We start from the raw sequence: 20,375 nt of genomic DNA on the forward strand, positions 1-20,375 counted from the left end.
TTGTTGAAAATTGACATTTCAATAAGTTTCAGTTCAAAATATAAGGTTCGACCACGGTGCATATCAAGTTCAATATGTTGGTCTAAAAAGTACTTTAAAAAATAGAAAAGTGAAATTTAACTCCAAATCAAAATTAATTTCTACATTTGTACTAAAATCTTAAACTAATCCTTAAAAAACGTTTCTAATTGACACAAGATATTGAACACCCATAACTTAAGTTGAATTTTTCTTTCAATTTTAACTTGAGGTACTTTTAGAATTTAGACATGAAATTCGTGTTGTGTTAGTGCCTGTCGTGCCGTGTGCCACTCTAGAGCAGGCCACATGCCACGACTGGCATTAACTGTTCGCGCCGTGCCATGCCACCTCAAGCAACGCCAATGCACGACACAAGCACGAGAGCGATGGCAGGTCATGCCACAGACCACAATACAAATATCTTTTTTTGCTCCATAAATTACAAACCGTGGACCGTACCACGAACCCCGTGTCGTGTCGAGCAAATCTCAAAATAGGTAACCGTAGCTTGGCGGCCATGGCTGGCCGCAGGCTGTTTGGTGCTAAGGCCATCCCAACCCGTCCCATGTCTAGGTAATTCAAAGAACCAAAAAACATTCAGTTGGTGGGTATTCTGTATTGTGTGAGCTTCCTGAACCTGAGTTGTCCAAGTCTTGTACACACAATACCAATCCTTTGAACAAACCCCTTTAATGGAATATCTTGGGGTGTCAACTTATAGTGCAAACTCAAAGAAACAGATGGAGTACTATGCACCAACAGTACTAATAACTCCATTTTTCTAAATTACTTGAACATTAAGGGAGGGACTATAAACAAAAGGACTAGGAATCCAACACAATCTAAATCACTTGATGAGTGAGCAAAGCAAGACTCAATACCACTCATTTTTCTTCAATATGAATGACTGTAAAATGTGTTGCTGTCTATTTTACTCGAATTCTAACGAGTAACGAAGCTCGTTCTAATGCATTTCATTATCCCAACAGTAAACAATATCATCTCAAAACTATTATAAATGATTCGTGTGAGCATCACAATTTCATATTCCTCACTGAAAGGTAAAAAACAATCACAAACGAAGCTCCTCTGCGAATCAAACAAAAAATAGTAGCGATAACACGAAGCTCATATATGAAGAAATTGCAGTGTCATATAAATACTATGACAGACACAGGCACAGCTCGTGTGAATGTCGAACTATCAATGTCATGTTTGGCTCGATACCATAATCTATACATCTATACCGATGTAGATAACCCAAAAATCGCGTACAACACTTAATTTGAAACTATGTTCGAACACATTCGAAACCTGCACACAACAGCAGCCAAACAAGGAACAATACAATGCATATAGCAGCATCAGTAACAACAACTAACCATACTAATCGACACCATTTTCTTCGTATGGTTTGTGATCTTGTTCTCATTGAATCCTTATGCAATGCCAAAGGAGATACACCACCAGCATTGCTAGACTCCAAAACACTCCTCGACCCACCATCAGTAGACCTATGATTTTCCTCCAGCTCGATGCCTCGAATACCAATTATATGATGATCCTTGCCCCTCTTCTCCTGTTTCAAACCCTTATTACCTAACAATGGTGCTTTGGTAGAAGTTGCACCTTCTACCACCCCTCCATAGTATGCATCACAAGGGGCCGATGACGAATTCGACTTACTTCCATTAAGATTTTCTCCTGTTTGTGACACATTTTGTAAAGAGGTAATCAGTTTGCGAATGACCGGAACTAGTTGATCAGAATTGCTACCAGTTCCTTTTCGACTCGAACCCTTCTTGGTAATCTTTTTAAACTCATTCCGAACATTATCTAGAAATCGAAAAAGTGCAGAATTACCTATTCCCTCATGTGTAATTGCAAAGTAAATGAACCCATCCTCCATTAAAAAGAAAAACTTTCTTCCACCCATTGTTTGAGAATACCATCTATGGTATAGAGGGGCTAATTCCAAACATAAAGCCGCCAACGTTTCGATTTCATGGTCTCCTCCGCTATATGCTTGTAAAATCTTACCCCCTTTAGCAATACAACAATAATGAACGAATCCCTTCTCCACAGAACCCATTAATTAACATTAACTATAAGATTCATCAATTTCAATCCAAATTAAGCAAGAATTTTGATTCTAAGAAAGTAGAAATGAACGAATTCTTCAAGAAAGGAAGCAAATACTAAACAGAGAGCAATCAATTCATCAGTAACCATTTCAAGCGCATCAAAAAAATACCACAATAATTCCAAAGCAAAATCTTCAAAGTATAGGAAAAATTCAATCATGATTGGTACCTATCTCTATTACCCCACATCATAACCAGATTGAATTCTGTAAAATAAATCATCAAAGATTGTCGATTAAAAGATACCCATAAAAGTGCAAAAATCGAAGAGGCAAAAGCTGATTGAAGAACTTGAAATCGGAAGAGAATTTCGTAGAAGGAAGAAACGAGCAATTGAAGAGAAGATAGGAGAGCAGGAAGAAAAGCATAATAAAAATGATAGGGTAACGCGTCGTATTATTGCCGGGTCAGCTTTCTACTCTTGGTTCCTCTTCTTTTCTACGGCCTAATTTTAAGCGCAAGAACTTATAAGCGGTAGTATTATCTAGTAAACTACCAATGAACTGATCCAAACTCAAAATTATAGAATATAAAAAATTTATATTTGACTAATCAATTTTGTTATTAAAGTGATTAATTTTATTTTAAAATATATAAAATTAAATAAATTAATTATGATTTTTTTAAGGGAATTACTTTCGACCTTAAAGTGATAAATTCAGACTTTAAAATGATCATTATAACATTAGATCGAACAACTTTAATTTGATAACTTCAAGTTTTAAAATGATCAATTGCAACATTAAAGTGATCAATTTAACTCATAATACTAAATTATAAGTCATCATAGTGATCATTTATGACTTAGAATGTTAAACGAGTTCATTATAATCTTAGAGAGATCAATTATAATCTTAAAGTGGTTAATTATGACCTTCAAATAATAAATTATAAATGATTAGTTATAACTTTAAAGACATCAATTTTGACCTTAAAGTTATTTGTTATGGTATTAAATTGATCAATTAGTGTTTCGTGGATTGTAAAAAGTTATAATTAGGCCGATTGGCTACTATTGTATGATTAGTCTCATGATAAGACAATTTCTCGCAACACCTACTGAATTTTAAGATCATTAGTCATTCATATGGCCATATGCGTGCGAACACTCATAGGCCCAACATATGATCCAATATTTTTTTTAAAATACAATTGACCAAGTAAAACAAATGTAAGTGACTACTTTAAGGTTATAATTAATCATCAAGCATCTAAGAATGTAAGTGACCACTAAGTGATCATTTTAAGTTTATAATTAGTCATTTCAAAACTATAAATTATCATATTAAGAATACGAGTAAAACATCTAAGAATGTAAGTGAGCTCTTTAAAACTAATATAAGTGATATAATTAATCATTTTAAAACTGTAAGTGATCACTTTAAGAATACAAATAGAAACAAATCGACCACGAAACCTAATATAAATAATCACTCTAAAGTTATAATTAATCATTATAAGACTATATATAAGTATTCATTTTAAGAATACAAGTAAAGCATCTAAAAATATAAGTAATCAATAACAACCTGAGATTACTTATAACCTCAAAGAGATCACTAACAACCTTAAAATTGTTTACTTATAAGTGGTAAGTAATCACTTTAAGATTGTAAGTTGTTATGAATGGTGTGACTTGAGTGCACATTTGGTGTATGCATTCATGTGGTGACTCTTGGGATGGAATCCCATAAGTATGTCATGAATGGGTGTATTAAGATGAGTCTTGATGATTGTGGTTTATTTTGATGATTAAAGTATGGATTAATGAGGTAATGAAGTATGAGTTATTCATGAGAGTTATGGGACCTAATGAAGAATTTCAAAGGTTTAAGATGCTCTACTATGCAAGTCGAGCAATACTGTCAGAAGCCCTCTGAAGTGCCGCTCAACCAGCTCGCTCGACCGAGCGAGCTTCAGAATGGGTCAAGCAAGCAGATAGAATGTAACCAGAAACTTCCTGCAGTCCGCTCGACCAAGCCGCTCGACCGAGCGAGCCTCTGCTTTGGTCGAGCGATGTCTCTGATGCTCCTAGGATGCTGTTTTTGACTCTTCAAGTTCTTGGGGATGTTTCATTATCATTTATTTATAGCTTTAATATACTTAATGTTACTTAGTGTGATCTCTCCTATAAATAGAGAGCTCTCATTGTAATAATCAACATCCACAAAAATATACCCCAAGCCAAACACTAGCCTATATCTCTTCTCTATTGTAATTCTCCATATTTGAGAGTTCTTTGAACTCCTTTGATAATATAAGAGATACTACACACCGGAGGATGTAGCCTTAGTTGGGTGAACCTCGTTAAATTTGTGTCGTTTTATTGCATTATTTTCTCCAACAAACATCGATATCATTGATAGCATAATTTGTTTGTCACTAAACCTCATACATTCGATCTTGGCAATATTGAAGTTTGAAACACATTGTTCGAACTCTAATACATCATCTTTTTCATAAGTGATCATTTAAAGTTATAAGTAATCACTTTAAGATTGTAAGTGATCATTTAAAATTATAAGTAATCACTTTAAGGTTGTTAGTAATCACTCCAAGACTATAAATGATTACTTAAAGGTTATCACTAACCTTAAAATTGTTACTTTGTAAGCAGTGTGTGATCACTTTAAGACTATAAAAGATCACTTTAAACCTATAAGGTTATCATAACAACCTTAAAATGCTTATTTGTAAATAGTAAGTGAACACTTTAAGGTTATATGTGATCAATATAAGGATGTTAGTAATCTCTTTAATACTGTAAGTGATCACTTTAAGTTTATTATTAACAATCTTAAGATTCTTAATCAACCAACACGGAGTGTTCTAGTTGATTTTTTTCCATGTAAAAGAGGCCGTTATTGAGAGCTATGTTCTTTGCAGTATATTATATAAGGGGTTTACATATCAAAGCAAATATGACACTTGATTGTTTCAATGACAATTAAAATGGATCCTTAGCTGATACGGTTTCAGCTTAATAACTAATGTGACGGAATAAGCAACACCTTCGCACTGTGGACATGCAATCTGAATACCTAGTATTTGCTTCTTTTGTCTTCACTTCTCGTACGATCTCTAAATGCCATTCTACTATTCCAGAATTGATTCAAATATAAGTCGGTGATGAATACGTATACAACTAAACATGATGCTGGTGGAATCTTCAAGTGTCGGTGAATTCAACCCCATGGGCGATGAGACAAGTGTTATCAGCTCATGTTCATCTGCTTGGAGAAAATTAGTTCGACTGATCATCATTAGGGCAATGAAAACCCATCCTCGAGACACCGAATTCTTGTGTTTTGCATCAGTTGTTGAAGAAGAGCTGGATTGCTGGTTACCACAGCATCTACACTATCAACTAACATATGCTGCATCGAGTTTAAGTCATCCACTGTCCATGCATAAATCTTTTTGTTTCCCCTGACAGAACGATACAAAGTTACGAATATACTATACAGAAAATAGGACAAACCCCAATAACAATGGTTAGGGAAGTCTTAACTAGGGGACTGCAGATTAAGTTTGCGAACAAAATAATGGTTCTGTTCAACATCCATACCAGCGAAGAATTTGGATAAGCTGTTCATTGATTAGTGGATGGTAGATCCCTGCAATCCCCGCCTTCTTCAACCTCAGCAGATTGGATCTAGACCGAGTTTGTGGATCTTTCATGATGATATAGCCAACCTACAAAATCATTCATTATTTACATACCAACCAAAAGATATCATAAAATTGACTGAACACATTAGAAAGTCAAAAGGTAGAGCAAAATACATATTACAAGAATAGTAATAAAGTTGAAATTTTGATCAATTGACTCGAATTCAGTCACTTCAGGTTTATAAGAACAATTTGGATAGGTGATATGAGTAACGACTAAGCTTTTTTGAAGAGCCAAAAGATTTGTTGAATTGCACAGAGATGGCCCTTGCCTCTTGTATTTATCATTAGTCTCAAGCCACGGTAAAGGAGAAGGGTTTATAAACTCATGGAATAAAAAACGAGGCTGTTACGTTACATAACGGCCGCTTTATAACGGATTTTTAACTTACCGAACCGCAAAATCCCATTACGTAACCTGTGATTTAAAATCATGAGTAACCGCCAGTATATGTTGTTGCTTGTTAGTCCAACACATTAGCAATTATTATCTTTAAAAGCGTTTTAGTTTCTAAAAGGTCTATTATAAGCATTGATGTAATGTAACTATATTTTCTAAAAGACTTGAATTACTATGATAAAATGAATTTTTCTCATGTTATCATTTCATGTTGTGATATCCGCAAAATCATAACACCGTGATGTGCAATATCCATGACATCCGACCTTTACCGAAATCACGACAACATCCGCAATTTTTTCTATGGTTGTGGTGGGTTAATAGCAACTAGAATAGAACATCATAAATCTTATTTCATGAGCTGAATTCAAAGTGATGCGGGGAATCCCCACCCCAGCCACGTAAACAGCAATGCACTACACACTTCCAGGACTCGGGCGTAACAATAAACATGTAAGGTTTTCAAAGCTTCGGGTGTAATAATAAGCATGTAAGAGTTTCAAAGCTGTAGTCTAGAACCAACACGGCAGTTCGACCAATTTTGGTGTAAAATGAGCAAGGGTTAAACACTCCCTTTCTGGACCCAGGTGCTAAGTATACAAGAGTTGGAAGTTCAAAGCCGAAAGCTGCACATCATATTTCCTAAACGTAGTGCCAATGAGCAAAGATTATTAGGTTTCAAGGATGCGAGCAAAGAAAAAAAATTGGATCTATACACAGATTGACATCTTTTTATGTTGGAACTCTTTTTGGGAATTACCAAGAGTTATACATACTATGAAAAACGTAAAGTTGATGGTTTTTGCATGTAGGAGGCATGTAGGTTAGACGAAAGGCCATGATATTTATAAGGACGAAAATATTCAAACTGTGGTATTAAGCCAAGATAGCAAGAGAAATGGAGTTGGTATTATAACTAGTGAGTAACTAACCAATGATGTAGTAGACTTGTAGATGTGTATAGAATAAGTGATAGAATCATGGGAGTAAATCTTGTGTATAGAAGAGAAATATTGAATGTGTCATTAGTGCAAATGCGTTTCAAGTGGGAGCAAAAGAAGCATACAAAAGAAAAACTAAGGACGAGTTAAAGGATGTAATTCACAGTATCTGAAAATATGAAAATATTGTATACTGTCCGTGATCTAAATAATCACATTGGGGGGGGGGGGGCAATAAGTAACTTTCTGAGCGTCTTGGAGGTTTTGGAAACTCAGAATGAGGAAGGAAACTTTATTTTGGATTTTGCAAAAGCATCTGAAAATTAAGTAATGAACACGTTGCAAGGAAAGCGTGAAAACTATCAAGTGAAGCATAGAAGTGGAGCAAACGATGATTACTGCTTGACTAGGAGACATAAGAGGGAACAATATCTAAAATGTAAACTCATTAGATAAATGCATGGTCACCCATCACGAAATCCTCGATGTTCGTAAGTAATTAAATGCACGAGAATAAAAATCGAAGGACAAAAAAAGCAAACAACGGATCCTAAAAGAGAATGCTAGATTTTTATTTTGATACAAATGTTGAATAAGCTTATTGGACTGATGAAAATGTTGATTCAATTTGAACACAGATGAAGAATTGTATCACTTGTGCGACCAATGGCATTCTAGGAGAAGTAAAAGATGATATGTTAATGAAAAAGGGACAAAATGTGGTGGAATGAGGAAGTAGGGGTTACAAAACAAGAAAAGCAATAATGTATTAACTTTAAAATGCAAGACTAGGGAGAACAATGTATAATACAAGGAATCCAACATCAAAAGAAAACAATCTTCTATACATATACTAATGATGAAGCAATATGTGACATGTGAGTGTGACAATACTACAAAAAATTCTCGTTCTTTTTCTTTTCGGGACATTTCTTAGCATGTAATAGAAGATCTTTTGCTATAAAATTAATTTTATGGATTTATAAAATATTTTTGGAATCTTTTATAATAATCTATCCGTAGTAATAAATATTTTCGAAGTTCTTCTATTATTTGTGTGTAAATATTTTAATTTAAATTTTTTATTGAATGATCTTTTCACAGATGATCCTTTTTTTAAACCTATTTTCTATGCTACCATCATCACTTTACATTTTTTTTCAATATAATATCAACCCATTTACCCTAAAAATTCAGTTTTTATTAATGCGTGATTATCCCATAGTTGACATTCATAAAAGAACGAAAGGAGCATATATGAAAGTGATAGTGTAATATGTTTTTATAATCCAACAATAATTTAAATATTTTAATTGTAGTCAATAAATTAATTTATCATTTATTTCCATTTAAAAAATGCATGATAACTAAGTTACATATATGGTAAGTTTTATCAAAAAATTCGTAAACGGAATTTATCTAATTGATACATAAGACAAGTTAGAAATATATAAATTGGTACTTGGACTCTAGACAAAAAGAGAAACATCTTTATAGAGGGTCAAGGACGAATCTTAGTGGGACGAAGTATGTCAAAGATAAACGAGGATAGATGTAATAAGTACTTTGACAAGTTCAATAAATGTCGAGAGGCAACAAAACACATATTAATGAGATGGATGGAAGAGAGTATGACTATAGATGTATAAAAAAAAGTAGAGGTGGAAGATATACTGAAAATAATAAAGCAAAAGAAAGCAATGTAACCTAGCAGTTATTGAGCTTAGAAAATGTTTAGGTAAGACGAGAATGAACTGGTTAACTAACCTCAATAACAAGATTTAAAGAACAAGATGCCAAAAGACTTGAGGATAACCACTTACCACTATAGTACAATCTACAAAAACAAAAGTGATGAGCAAGGTTTTTAAAACTATCAAGCGTTTAAGCTTAGGAATCACACTAAGTTTAGAGAGAGGGTGATAAACACCACCTAAGAAGATGCAAAAGAATTTCCGATCCAATTCAGTTTTATGTCATGACTCATAAAGATATACCGTGGAAGTTATGCGTATGTATGATGCGGCAACAAATAGAGAGATACATTATAAAAAAAAAGAATTGACATGATCTTTGTTAATCTAGAGAAGACATGACAAAAATACTATGACAAGTACTCAGGTAAAAAAAGTAGGCCACGTAAGTATATCAATATAGTCTAAGATATGTATGAAGAATTTGCTAATCACGATTGGCCAACATCAAGGTTCTACTTTGAGCTATTTATGTTTGCTTCACGCCTAAATAAGATAGAAGCATTTATCCTAAGAAATGTCCCCAAGTTGCCAAAACGAGAGATGAAGTCAATGTTAAATCTAGAGATGTGGAGGTGGACGTAAATGTCAAAAGGGTTGAAATTAATTAAAAATAAGAAAGAGTATATACAATGTCATATTCGCATGGAGGATTAATGCAGACTGTAAAGTTAAATATGAAAGTGCTCCATATGCTTTAAGTACCTTGACTCAAATTTTAACAAGAACAAAGATAATCATCAATATGTTAAGCATAGGATTCGAGTGGTTTAAATGGAGAGTTGTGAGCCCACTATTTTAGGGCTAAGGTATGCCACCTAGGCAAAGGGAAAAATTACATCGAACTACCATTACTATATTGGTCAAAATGTTAGGCTTTTAGAAAAAACAAATCATTGTAGGAAGATAGGGGTAACACGTATGCTTATATTAGATGAACGAGTGCACATACCATAAAGTATAGAATTCAAAATTAAGACATAAAAAGGGTCTTCGAGTCACAGTCTGGTAGAAGTTTAAGACAAACGGAAGTATATCGTCTACGTTTGTTAGGCCATGCGTAAAGAAGATCAGAAATAGCGCAAGTTAAGTAAAAGTTTACAACTTTGTGCAGCTAAGAAGAGGAAGAGGAAGAGGAAGAGATTGGATCAAAAAAAGAAGAGGAAGAGGTAGTGATTGACAAAGGTAAAACTAACAAGAAAAATTGAGATTTACAAGAGCATATGACGAAAGAATAGAGTGAATGAGGTGGAGAATATAGGTGGTCAGGTGGATGATCATTGTAATCGATTTTCATAGGTGTAGCTTAGTATCAAAAGTTAACTACAATATTGTAAAAGATTAACACTTTAGCATTGTTGTTGTAAAGAAATATCTCTAGAAGAAATGTTCAACATGCATGAGAAGCTAAATAGTAACTCTCTAAATGACTTGTTAGAGATGTACAAATAAAAAAATGTTCTTTGTTGGGAAAATCACCAAACATGTACATACAAAAACAAAAACAAAAACCTATGCTTTAATAGCATTGTAGAGAATAACAAGTTCACTAGAACGACTCAAACCCCTACAACTTACGTTACTTTCAACTAGTGATGTTATGTTATTTAACTATATACGAAATTGTGGAGTTGAAGGGAAATTGTTTCCAAACACATGATATAGACAAAGATATTTACCATGGTGTTTGGCGAGATTCTAATAATTTCCCTCACTAGAGTGTCGCTTTTTGCCCATATAATGCAATTTGTACAATGTGTTTTATTCACCTGCGAGATGCATAACATATGTTTTGATGTTTATAGCTGCCAATGGAATTCACTTTTCCTCTTGTGTATTTATGTAATCAAGCTATTTTTAGGCAAATAATGAAGTTTACAAACAATCAAAAAGGTGAAATGAGAGTGCAAATAAACCAATTAAATATAGCGAATACTCATGCCATCACTGTCATCATCCTGACCATCTTATACAAAGGGTGCAATGAGAGACTTTCATACGCTAATGAAAAAAACGGACGAAAAACAGCTCAACAAATCAGACATACATCAATAAAAACCCTGCTTATATCTCTACTAGCAGCAAAAACACAATATCCTTTACCAATACAGCCCTCAAAGACACTTTTGTTTGATATTTGATTATCAACTATACCCTATGTGAAGAACAAGCCACAAATAACGTATACAAGGAAGAACAAAAAGAAGAATACTACTACTAGGGTGGCACAAGCTGAGTTGGCACTAGAGAATAACATAACAAGAAAAGATGATGCATCCAAGTAAAGAGTACTATAAATATGAAAGATGTTATTGCAATCAGATATGTTGAAATAATGAGAAATCACCTTAAGATTTTTGGAATAGCTGATATTCGAAATTAGTAATTTTATTTTCCTTTGTTTCTTTTTTTTTCTGTATATGGGGTATGTTGTTCTAATTGTTTTTTGTTTTCTTCTTCTTCTTAATTTGTCTCATCTTCATCTTTCACCCATCCAAACCATTGCAGTTTTTTCTTTTCTGTATATTGGGTTTGTTCTTCTTCTTCTTAATTTGTCTCATCTTCATCTTGACCCATTGAAACCATTGCAATGATAGATTAATCTGACAAATTTTATTCTGTACGAGACAGATTAAGAAGAATAGAAAAATTAGGAAACTCAATATACAGAAAAGAAAAAACTGCAATGGTTTGGATGGGTGAAAGATGATGACGAAACAGATTAAGAAGAAAAACAAAAAAATTAGAAGAACAGACCCAATACACAGAAAAGAAGAAACAGAGGAAAACAAATTTACGGATTTCGAGTATCAGCTACTCCAATAATCTCAAGGTGATTTCTCATTATTTTTCAACATATGTCATTTACTCCCCTAGATTTCTTTCATATATTGCATGCTAATTCTGTTACAGCCCTGCAATTTCTTTATGACCCATCTTTTCTTGTTATTTTATTCCCCAGTACCAACTCAGCTTGCGCCACCTCAGCAGTAGTATTCTTCTTTTTGTTCTTCCTTGTATACGTTATCCATGGCTTGTTCTTCACACAGGCCATAGCATTACCCTTCTGAAGTCTAAAGCAACATAAACGGTATAGGCTTATAGCATATGACTGTAGCTTACAACTTGGACTATTTCTAATAAGTATTAACACGTCTGCAAAGAGAGCATACTCCACTTCAGTATGAAAGCTCTGAACAGAGCAACAGATATGAAAAGTGGAAAGCACCTAGATCAAACACAGCCGCATAATAACACTGAAAATAAATGCTGGACAGTCTCATCATCATTTTCAATAACACCCTAACGTATATATTAAGAGAGGAATCGTAAAATTTTTGAGGGATAATATGGTTATCCAGTTGCTAGAAAGAACGGAATTCAGCTCAAGGGTATAAACATACTAGAGTATAGAGAACACCACACTTACAGTAGCTAAAATATTCTCAGCAAGACCTTTTTCATATGATGGAGGCCCAACTTTTGCATCCAGGATGACTTGCCTTACTGAATGTGACACCAGCTAATAAGAACAGTCACAGGGCAGTCAGCCAAAAACACTTGCACAATAGCCAGCAGGGCCAGCAAGATTTTATCGCAATAAGTGTAATACAATATGGATAGGAAAAACTAACTAATAAAGATCAGAAACAATATTTTCATATATTCTTTGGATTATGAAAATTCCAGGTAACAAGTTATACCCTCAAAGCATCTTCAAGAGTAGGAACTTTCTGATCATCAAGAACTTTTGGAAAATGAAGTGCTGCATCCAGTTCATTTATCTACAAGCACAAAATTACAAATATTAACTGCATCACCCAGAGGCCAGATGCTATAAACATCGGAAAAAGAATGCATGCAAGGCCTATAGGCTAAAGCCAAAGAGATCACTAACAAATCAACATAAAATCACAAAGCAAAGACATTGATTAATTGTGCCAAAATAAAAAAGAAATTGAATAACACTAGAAAGTTTTAATGTCCTACATCCATCAATACATGTAAAAAAGGATCGCCAGCAAAGCTTGTGAAGTTTTTGGTTCAAAGGGATAAAATCTATGCACAGGAGTATCTCTCATCTTCCTCCTAGCAGGCCAAGATAACACTTGAGCTAGATGAACTACTAGGAATTTTGGATGTATAGCATACCATATATGCAACAATTAATATACATCCCATGATTCTCCAATCAGGATGATGACTAGCAACTCACAAGGAAAGAACAATGCTACAGTGTGTTTTTGCAAAGGAAAACAGATAATGCAGTCTACGTTACTAACGCTGTCAATGACCACTGGCAGAAATACTCACTTCTTTCATACTCATGTAGCCAACTCTTGATGTATGATTCCCAGAAATCCGCTGCAACTCCCTGTCTGTGTCAAATGTAAGTCAATCTCCAAAACGCTTCCAAACCACAACTACATGACTTGATCTATTGACACATTTCAATATGGTGCAATATCCAGATAAATTTTTGAAAATTTTTCCAAGTATGCTGATCTTGCTCTCACAGTCTCACTCCCTTTTCCAATTCACAAACTATTTTTGTAATGACACCCTCTAAATGGAGTTTGGGGTCCACAGGTGATGAGATGGACCCCAAGGTGTTGAGATGTGGCATAACAAGGAGTAAAAACGGTTCCCTAGATGGACTAACAATGAAATTTTATGGAAAGCTAAAACTTGGCAAAATAAAATTAATAACGGGCATTACATAATAAAAAGTACATCAAGGAAGGAATTTCCACTTCCCACGTATAATTTAGAAGCTCCATAAATAGCAATTCATCGCCAACTTCTTTTTTTTCTAATTCATTACCAAATGTACAATGCATTAATCAGTTACAGCGCATAAGGAAAGGCTTAACTGATATATTTCCATACAATGTTCGAAACCTTTAGAACTAGGAATACCAAAATATTAACAACAATGCTGGAGCCTCCATACCAAAGCATGGGGTCAGGTATATGAACCAAATTGTGCCTTCACCAAAATAACAAAGTTCAAATTTTTCAAGAAAATAATTAATGTCACACAGCAGTATCCATGATGTAATAGCTAGTGCCATGACTCATAAGAATAACTTGATATCAAAATAGCAAGAAGCCTACAGCTATTGCATATATGAGGTCATTTGTTTACCATCCATACTCCTATAGTATACTATTTGTTGAAAACCCTTTGGAACCTACGGGAATTAACTACTATTTCACTCTTTTAAGCTATATTACTTGATCTCAATCACTCTTTTACGATGCAAGTATGCAGATAGGAAATTTCATTAATATGAAATATTCACATCCTTAAACCAAAATAAGTGTAAAAATATTCTACTCATGTTGAGTGTTGAGGATCAAACATGAGTACTTGATGAAAAATGGAAAGTAGTATACCCTTCACACTTTTGTCTTTATTTTGAGACCCAATTTGTGGCTTAAAAAGCCATTATTGTTTGAAAATGATGGATGGGAAAGAAATTAAGAATTCATTGTTAATTACATTTATACTTTCAAAAATTAAATATTCTCATTACTCAATATTCTCTCTTTTAAAATTTTTTTCTCCTTTTTGCCTCATGGACAAACATTAAGAGACACAATAGTAGGGAAGTTCAAATATTAACCCATTTTGAAAGTGAACTTTTTTGAATGTCCAAAATAGCAGTGTCATATACAATTAAGTAATAGAAATGAGAAAAATTTAGGATCAATGGCAAATAATATAGTGTAACCCAATAATTTTAAAAAGAAAACCGGAAGGAGTACAACCCAACAATGGCAAATAATATAGTGAACTTTTTCATTGAAACTATTTAAAAGCTACGATCATAAAACTGAATTTCTAAACAGAAAATTAATTGGCAAGACTTGGTTACATTTGTCGTACAATGAGAACAGCATTCAGGCGTTTTAATCATGCATTTACATATCAAATTAAGCAAAATAGAAGAAAATTAGAAAATTTTGATGTAAGTGGTATAATTTTATGGCCTCTCTTTACTAATGCTCCATAGGTCCAATAGAACATGTACTGCTATTACTTAAGATGTTATTGCATTATTTTTTGTACTATTTCTCAAAGCTTCACTTTTCTCTAGTACTCTTTGGCCTCCATATCTCTTTGTCTATTTGAGACACTAGTTTGAAAGAAATGTAAGACTTTTCATGATAGTTTGATGAATAAAAATTAGAGCAGTACGCATGCAGAAGATGGAAGCAGATATCATCTAGATGAGTTGGCAATTCAACAAACCTATCATGGAGTGCAAAAAGAAATCCATCAGCTGAACGAGATACATCAATTTCAATACAATCTGCTCCAGCAAGAAGCGCACTGCGATAGGCAGCCATCTGTAATCATCATCAAAGAGATGTGGGTGACTAAGAACTCAGGCATTAGAACTAATTCTTTTCAAGCCAAACAATGATCTGAAAGACACTTAACAAAAAGAAGGAAGAAGTTAAGCTTCCTTAGATGAAAGCAATAATACCGTGTTAGGAAAAGCATTGACGGAATCACCTCCATGAGCACAAACTAGAGGTGGATTTCTCATCCAACCACAATTCTTCATTTGCGTCTGCATGAGCTCAGATCAAGGAACTAGTCATACACCTACCAAGTAAAAATGGGTATTTTGGGAATTGGGATTGAAAAAGTTCATCTAAAGTCCAAGGCATCAAAATAAAAGAATGTGAACTCTAAGGATATGATTTAAGCAGGCGCAGCATCTAAACAGCATAAAAAACCAAGATACTGGAAGAAGAAGCATTATGGCAAATTCTGAAACATTGACATGGGTTTATATGAGAGGCCTCCTACACTTGAAATCAACCAACACATATTGAAAGCATAATAGCGATTTGAATGGGAAGAACAAATTCCAATTTTCTATTAATTATCCCTCCATGAAATTACCTTTATTGTGTCTTCTAGTAATTATCAACAGTTTTAAGTATTCCTCAAGTACTTAGAGGTATTCAAAATTTCATTGTTCATAGAGCCTCCTTTCCAATTTTCCATAATTGTTTGACATTGTTGGACTCACAGATCACCATACATTTATCATATAAATCAGCAATCCCATTACACTAACAAGATCAAACAATAGGGCGTAAAAATAGGTTAACAAGTAAATAGAACAACAGGCGACAGCAATTGAATGAATGACAGCAAAATAGAAGATGATCCGGATTAAAAATGACAACACATATCTGAAGTAGAAGTAAAGAAGTAAAAATGTACCTTCTGTAGGCGTGTAAGACGGAAGTGAAAGAACAAGGGAGGAGCAAGAGCTATAACCAATAACATGAGTATTAGAATTAGGACACCACGCTTTCCGGAGATCCTCCGCCATGCCCGTCGCCATTTTAAGTGGAAATCTCCTGTTCGCAATCCACTTTGTAGCAGCGACTGCTGTCTTCTCCTCATCGTATCAACTATCTCCGGACTTCCTCCAAGTCCACTTAACTAGTGGCACGTCCTCGGTTACATGCTCTAACCGTGATAAAACTCGATTCTTCGTATTCTTCCTAAATCAATGTCCCAATCCCAATTACCCGGCCTTAATTATCAGTTCGATTTGGTTTAGTTTACCTTAATAAAAAACTAATTAATTAAAAATTAATTTTAATCAGTAAAAATCAGTTTTAATTTACAAAGATCAATTTTTAATAAGTAATTATCAATTACAATCAGTAAAAATCAATCAAATTGGTAAAAATAAGTGAATTAAACAGGGTTTTAATATCATAGTAAAAATAATTCAAATATCATTGACATAGGATATTTATAGATTTTCATATGATTCTATTTTAAAAATAACTAAAAAATTTATAAGATTTTCATCAATTAACAATTAAATTGATGAGAATACTAAATTTTCAAGACTGATTAAAAATCTCATTACTCTCCCAAAAATCAAAAGTGATTCACATAATATTTCTTCCTCTTTCCTTCTCTCATTTATGTAGGAGCTTACGGAATAATTATATAGGCTTGGAGTCGAGGTATGTCACATGGGGTGATTTTTAAAGAATTTAAGAACAAGTTGGGAAAGTTTGTGTATAAACTTGTTTTTTTAAAAAAAAAAAATTCCCAAAGAGAAGTTCTTAAATCTTGAAAAATGATGTCAAAATGATAAATTTGAGTATGAAATAATTTATTACATGTATTATTACTGTGGGCATCATGCATGTTGATTTTATAAATTATTGTATGTTTAGAGGCATGTTTAACACTACTTTGTAAAAGTTATTGTGATGGAAATAATTATATGAATTTGAAAATATTTGAAATTCATTTTAAAAGAAATTTCCAGTAGCTATATGTTAAGAAAATTTCTTGGATACTTTTTGTTGAGATTATTCGTTAAATTGATATTTTAATGGATTTTTAGGTGTTAAATACTCTTATTATAAAACATGGTATTAGATGAACTCTTCATCATCAAAAATAATTAATAAAAACATATTATAATTTCTCCAATAAGATTTGGCCAGAATATATTTATTTTGGAATTTTTTTTATTATTTTTGAATAATCATTAAATTGTTTAACGGTGAATTGTAAAATGGTAAAATATAAAATAATTACCAAACAAAGACATATGGACTTGAAATTTGTATCACATACTCATATGGACAGTAGGTAAAATTGGTAAAAGTTTAGGAAGGTTTCGTTGACATTTAAAGACCTTAATAATTTTTACTCTGTTATTAATAATCAGTAAATTAGAAAACGGTAAAATATAAATTAAATACTAAATTACTTCTTTTGGACATGAAAATTTTATGAGACACTTATATAAATAGTAGATACATGTTCAAAAATTTATATGGATTTTCGTGACCATATATGGACTTAAACAAATTTTATTCGGTTTATCGGTTAATGATATTAATTATTAAAAATACCCCACATGATTTTTAATGGTTATTTAAAATTTTATACCTCTTAAAATAGCTTCTAGAATATCATATAATTTTTATAATATTTTATTCGGACTCAAATAATTTTAAACCTATTTTATTCTATTTATCGATAAAATGTCTATACAAAATAATAAAACATCATACATGATTTTCATAAGTTCAAATGGCCTAATAAACATATTATATGACTTCTGGAACTTTGGTATAATTTTACAAAATAAATTATTAATTATTTACTAATTTATCAAATTAATAGAAAATGTTTATTTATTAAAAAGTGTAATATAGTTAATTAAATTTGGGTAAAAATAGACCTATATAAAAAAATGTATAATTATATTAATAACCTACTGCCTCATAGTATAAATTAAGTTTAAATTAGATGGTTTATAAATTTTATGGATTTAAGACACCATTTAAATAACGATAAATACCCAAATTGTCGAAAATAATTGTAAGATCGTTATAAATTCGCATAACCAATTATAATCTGATGGAACAATCTTAAATTCATTTTAAATAAGGTATTATAATGACTTTATTAATTTGGGCCTTGTTGGAGAATTAATATGTACTTTGTAAATCAATTATCGATTTTATTACCGGCAAAACTATCTCGTATTTAAGAAAATAGTGTTTTATGAAATCTTCTGTCGTAATGATTTTATAGACTTATGAATCATATTCTAGTTGTTTTGAATGAATTTCAAAACCCTTTTAAGTTATGTTTACTTTAAGAAGGATTGAAACGAAACATTTTAGTGGTTTCCTTAAAAAAATCGTATTGAACTTTAATTACTTTTTGTTACGATGCATTTCCATACATGCTAGTGATGCCCCAATATAATACAAAGGTTATGTTTAACGATATGATTATGCGTTTTACCCATGTAGGAAATATTATGATTTGATTTTGCTAAGTCGCAAATAAAGTATGTTTTGCTATGTGCAAATAAAAGATGTTTATCATATGGAAAAAGTTAATATTTTTGACTTTCAAATGCTATTAAAATTACAAGATATATATTATTTACAAAAAATGTTTTATCCTTAATGGCGGGTATATATGCCATAGCAAATGTTGTGTGCATGATTAAACGACTCACTAATGCTAAGCGCGTATTGTTCACAATACCATTGTGTTACACTTGCCGGACATGTCGCGGACGGTAGACCGACTACCAAACGAGTCACAGGATGACTCACAGAGTACCCATGTAAACTTATGATATGAGTTTGAAATTGATTTGGATCCATTGAGATCTTATGATTTATGATGAAAAATGAGAATTTGAAATGACTATATAGCCATTGAACTGGATTTGAATCATAATATGATTTATCCAATGAAAAAGCATATTTCAAAATGAATTTACTCAAATAAAAAAGGTGTTAATAACTTGTTTGACGGACACCAGTGTGTTTATACTCAGCCATTTCCTAATACTATGCTTTGTATGTTTTTCCAATGGTTTTGTTTTTAGAGTAAACCCCCATGGCACCTCGACAGATTATGGATATGCGAGCGGAAGATGAACCCGAGTTAGAGTATGACTCCCCTTTTGTTTAGATCTCTTTATTGTATTTGAGAGACTATTAGTTTAGATTTAGACTAATTTAAGGATGTAATTTAAACTTTGGACTTATTTCGATTTGGTAGTAATTTTCCTATATTTTGGACAGTTAAGACTTCCGTTATATTGTTTTGGTTTGGTTCAAGTATTATACTTGGATATTGGTTTGACCTTCAAGTAACCCCTTAATTGTGTTGGCAAAAGTAAGCTTCCACTTGATTAATACTAAATTCCAGTTAGTGTTTGTCTTCATAATTCGAGGCGGTTACATTTTTCTTCTTATTCATGTTCAAATTGTGATTTAAATTGTTAATGTTGTTAAAATTATTTTGAAAATTTAGGTTAGCTTGGTTGGTTACAATAATTTGATTAGTAAATTTAATTTAATGAGATTAGTCTAAATAACTTAGATTGAATTGATTTTTAAGTAAGTTGAGATTGAATAGATTTGATTGAGATTTAGTTTTCAAATTGATTATTATGTTATTTGAACTTGTTTTTGCTTATGTCTGGTGAAATGAATTTATGATATTTAGGACATTTTTTAATTTTTATTTTTTAAAAGGATATTTAGATCATTTTTACTATTCATAGATTTATTGTAGCGTACAAATACAATGTTTAATGTACAAGAAAAAACATAGTCAATTGAAATTTCACTCCATCAATTTCATACGATTTCCTCTATTTTCAAATATTCTTTCCACTTACTTTTTTTTGCATATCTCAATGCATACTTTAAAATCAAATAATTTTAATTGTGAAATTCTGAAATTCTAAAAAATTTATATTTAAAAAGTATATATTGAGACAAATCTAACAAGATCCCACATGAATATGTTTTTGTTATAGATCGATGAGAAATCGTAGTTAAAATTTGACACTAAAATTCGTAAATCCTAGTTCAGAACATATGAAAACAAAGAGAATCG

General features: G+C 32.4%; 2 protein-coding genes across 5 annotated transcripts; both read right to left on the bottom strand.

Annotated features, from left to right (window-relative positions):
* Positions 1-34: 34 nt before the first annotated feature.
* LOC130809946 (phytolongin Phyl1.1) lies at positions 35-2,605 on the bottom strand. The gene has a single exon (XM_057675821.1). It carries the CDS (start codon positions 2,111-2,113, stop codon positions 1,313-1,315), a length of 801 nt encoding a protein of 266 aa, XP_057531804.1. The 5' UTR covers positions 2,114-2,605; the 3' UTR covers positions 35-1,312.
* A 2,290-nt stretch (positions 2,606-4,895) lies between these two features.
* On the bottom strand, positions 4,896-16,490 carry LOC130810531 (glycerophosphodiester phosphodiesterase GDPD4). 4 transcript variants are annotated; one of them, XM_057676632.1, is made up of 9 exons: positions 16,182-16,323; positions 15,430-15,516; positions 15,192-15,289; positions 13,247-13,311; positions 12,637-12,717; positions 12,363-12,455; positions 10,612-10,701; positions 5,734-5,861; positions 4,896-5,594 (listed from the first exon to the last, which is right to left on the bottom strand). In XM_057676632.1, exons 2-9 carry the CDS (start codon positions 15,462-15,464, stop codon positions 5,429-5,431), a joined length of 756 nt encoding a protein of 251 aa, XP_057532615.1. In that variant the 5' UTR covers positions 15,465-15,516; positions 16,182-16,323; the 3' UTR covers positions 4,896-5,428. The 4 variants fall into 4 exon arrangements, with proteins under 4 accessions (XP_057532615.1, XP_057532614.1, XP_057532613.1 ...); XM_057676629.1 differs by having other exon boundaries at positions 4,898-5,594; positions 13,247-13,307; positions 16,182-16,490; XM_057676630.1 differs by lacking the exon at positions 10,612-10,701 and having other exon boundaries at positions 4,897-5,594; positions 13,247-13,307; positions 16,182-16,474.
* Positions 16,491-20,375: the final 3,885 nt, after the last annotated feature.

The sequence above is a fragment of the Amaranthus tricolor genome, chromosome 4 (assembly GCF_026212465.1).
Source record: "Amaranthus tricolor cultivar Red isolate AtriRed21 chromosome 4, ASM2621246v1, whole genome shotgun sequence".
NCBI classification, from domain to species: domain Eukaryota; kingdom Viridiplantae; phylum Streptophyta; class Magnoliopsida; order Caryophyllales; family Amaranthaceae; genus Amaranthus; species Amaranthus tricolor.